This window comes from Oratosquilla oratoria, chromosome 42 (assembly GCF_046742065.1).
Source record: "Oratosquilla oratoria isolate Oo_2021 chromosome 42, ASM4674206v1, whole genome shotgun sequence".
NCBI lineage: Eukaryota > Metazoa > Arthropoda > Malacostraca > Stomatopoda > Squillidae > Oratosquilla > Oratosquilla oratoria.
Genome location: NC_134818.1, coordinates 36,616,123 through 36,619,343, shown reverse-complemented (window position 1 = coordinate 36,619,343; position 3,221 = coordinate 36,616,123). Strand labels below are relative to the sequence as shown.

The 3,221-nt window shown below is 47.0% G+C and overlaps 1 protein-coding gene across 1 annotated transcript in view; it reads right to left on the bottom strand.

Moving 5' to 3' along the window:
- Positions 1-984: 984 nt before the first annotated feature.
- The window catches only part of LOC143021755 (uncharacterized), a 7,975-nt gene continuing 5,738 nt past the window's right edge, over positions 985-3,221 (bottom strand). The window contains exons 3-4 of the mRNA XM_076179462.1: positions 1,972-3,221; positions 985-1,458 (exon numbers count right to left, since the gene is read on the bottom strand). The exon at positions 1,972-3,221 is cut by the window's right edge and continues 999 nt beyond it. Of these exons, the coding sequence (XP_076035577.1) occupies positions 1,424-1,458; positions 1,972-3,221 (1,285 nt within the window). The 3' untranslated portion in view covers positions 985-1,423. The remainder of the gene's footprint in view (positions 1,459-1,971) is intronic.

Genomic DNA, 3,221 nt, shown 5'->3' with positions numbered 1-3,221 from the left:
AGCCTTCAAGACCAAAACAAAAAGTTGTTTATCAGCCGCCCCCACCCCCATGCCTCCACCCGTTCTTGTTGTTGTTGTTGCCGTCGTTGTTTTTTTTATTGTCGTTATCATTGTTCTTGTTCTTGTTCTTGTTCTTACACTCCTCTTCCTCTTCTTCTTCTTCTTCTTCTTCTTCTTCTTCTTCTTCTTCTCGTTCTTAGTCTTGGTCTTGGTCTTAGTTTCGTTCTTGTTCTTGTTCTTGTTCATTTTCTTGTTCTTGTTGTTGTACTTGTTCATATTCTTACTTTTTTCGTTCTTGGTTTTGTTCTTTCTTGCGTTCACTTTATGTTCATGTTTATGTTCATCTATTTGGGAAGCCGACAGTGAACGCTTTATCAATGTAATATCATTCATTCGCAAATGTGTGCTCTGGTAGCATAATCGGAAGCGTGCTGGTTTCCCATTCGTTTAGTTGCGGGTTCGAATCCCGCACCTCTCTCTGATTCCCAGCAGTGAATGTTACCTACTCCAATAGTCCAAGCGCGTAGGGCAAAGGTGACGGCTTCGGCCGCATCTACTCAGTGCCTCCAGGTGTAGGTTCCTCAACACCAACACATATGTAGGAATTACCATTCCACGTCATATACAATGAGAGAGCAAGAGATTGCACAGTAACAGTCCCGTAAAAATTACTTTAAAAATAACTTTAATGTACGATAACAAACTGTGAAGACTAGTTTAAAAAACGGCATAATAGTACAAATATAAAACACAATTGTGGTCAACCAGGCTCATCTGTATCTTATATCAAAAGCAGATAAATAAATAGATAAATAAATAAACAAAATAAAAGTGAATAAAAATATAGAAAGATTAAGATGTGGTCAATCAGTCTATCTCACAAAAAAGGGTGACTAACAATAGATGTAGATTTTTCTCATAACTGTTTTAAATGAAAACACTGTCTTGTGTTCACCAATGCAAGAGGTAACTCAGAAAACTCCAAATTTTTGTCAGTTTTTATTTTCTCATAAATAGATCAACAAATATCATTGAGAGGTCTTCATGCGGCAACACACACTGTAAGATGATGACACCTCCACAATTATCAAGGCACTGCCTCCTTACCCACCCTCGCCCTTCTCATCCTCTTCCTCTTTCACTTCCTCATCTGCCTCTTCCCCCCCTTTTCCCTCCAAATTATCCTCGACCTTCTCCATTCCCTGTCTCCTGAAGACAAAATTCTTTTTTTTTCCAAGCGATTCAGGCATCGAAGTCTACGTGTTGAAGTTTCCTCTTCCTCTTCCTCCTCTTTTACCTCCAGACTATCCTCGACTTTCTCGACTCCCGTCTCCTGAAGACAAAATTCTTTTTGAATAATTTTCTTCAGCCGATTCAGGCATCGAGGTCTCCGTGTTGAGGATTCTCTTCAAATTTGTCCCGTTTACTTGCGTCCTTTGGTGGGTACAAGGTACTCACCTGTGGGGAACCAAGAAAGAGATGGGCTTAGTATTTACAATTATTTAATATAAATTCAGTAATCAGCCTCTCGAAGATTTATATGAATGGCAGAGATAAATTCATAATAACATTCATCAAGACATGATACATTTTGATTCCTATATGATAATAGGTTAGGGCTGTGTGACTTTTAAGTTATGACACTTCATTTTATCTAGTAATTATGCATTATATCATGAGTTTGAATGAAGTGAATAAGTAATTAATCCTAAATGCGGAGAGCAAAATAGAGAAGATTATAAAGAAAAGACACAAAATGGAAATTCAAAAGAGAAAGTGAATGACGAAGGAAAGAAGAAAAAAAAAAATATATATATATATATATATATATATATATATATATATATATAAAATCAGTTGAAAAAAATAAAAGGAAGAGAAAGACAAAAGAAAGAGAAAAGAAAAACAAGAAAGAAAAAAGGAACATAGAAAATAAAAAGTTAAATTAAAAAGGAGGAAGAAAATACTTACGTGAGGGAGCACTGACTGACGAACCACCAGAATGGCCGCTGCCGGAGCCATGGGCACCGGAACCGAAACCAGTTCCTGCTCCAGAACCGAGAGAAGAGGAACCTCCGGTACCGGACCCAAATCCTGCATCGGATCCGACCCCGGACCCTTGTCCAGCTCCTCCGTGGGCACCGAAGCCTGCTCCGGATCCGGCACCGGAACCTCCAGCCCCAGAGCCTTGTCCAGCTCCTCCGTGGGCACCAAAGCCTGCTCCGGATCCGGCACCGGAACCTCCAGCCCCAGAGCCTTGTCCAGCTCCTCCGTGAGCACCGAAGCCTGCTCCGGATCCGGCACCGGAACCTCCAGCCCCAGAACCTTGTCCAGCTCCTCCGTGAGCACCAAAGCCTGCTCCGGATCCGGCACCGGAACCTCCAGCCCCAGAGCCTTGTCCAGCTCCTCCGTGAGCACCGAAGCCTGCTCCGGATCCGGCACCGGAACCTCCAGCCCCAGAGCCTTGTCCAGCTCCTCCGTGGGCACCAAAACCTGCTCCGGATCCGGCACCGGAACCTCCAGCCCCAGAGCCTTGTCCAGCTCCTCCGTGAGCACCGAAGCCTGCTCCGGATCCGGCACCGAAACCTCCAGCCCCAGCTCCTTGTCCGGCTCCTCCGTGAGCACCGAAGCCTGCTCCGGATCCGGCACCGGAACCTCCAGCCCCAGAGCCTTGTCCAGCTCCCCCGTGGGCACCAAAGCCTGCTCCGGATCCAGCACCGGAACCTCCAGCCCCAGAGCCTTGTCCGGCTCCTCCGTGAGCACCGAAGCCTGCTCCGGATCCGGCACCTACAGCCCCGGAACTTCCAGCTCCAGCTCCTTGTCCGGCTCCACTGTGAGCACCATGTCCTGCCCCAGATCCGGCACCAATGAAGGTTGAGCCTCCAGCCCCAGAACCTTGTCCAGTTCCAGACCCGGTACCAGCGTTGTATCCGGCTCCACCATGGACACCATGTCCTACTCCAGATCCAGAACCAGAACCTCCTACTCCAGCTCCCTGTCCGGCTCCACCATGAGCACCAAATCCTGCTCCAGAACCAGCGCCTACAGCCCCGGAACTTCCAGCTCCAGCTCCTTGTCCGGCTCCACTGTGAGCACCAAATCCTGCACCAGATCCTCCGGTCACATCTACTTGTCCGGCTCCCCCGTGGGCACCAAATCCTGCGCCGGAACCTCCAGCTCCAGCACTATGTCCAGCTCCACCATGAGCACCAAATCCTGCT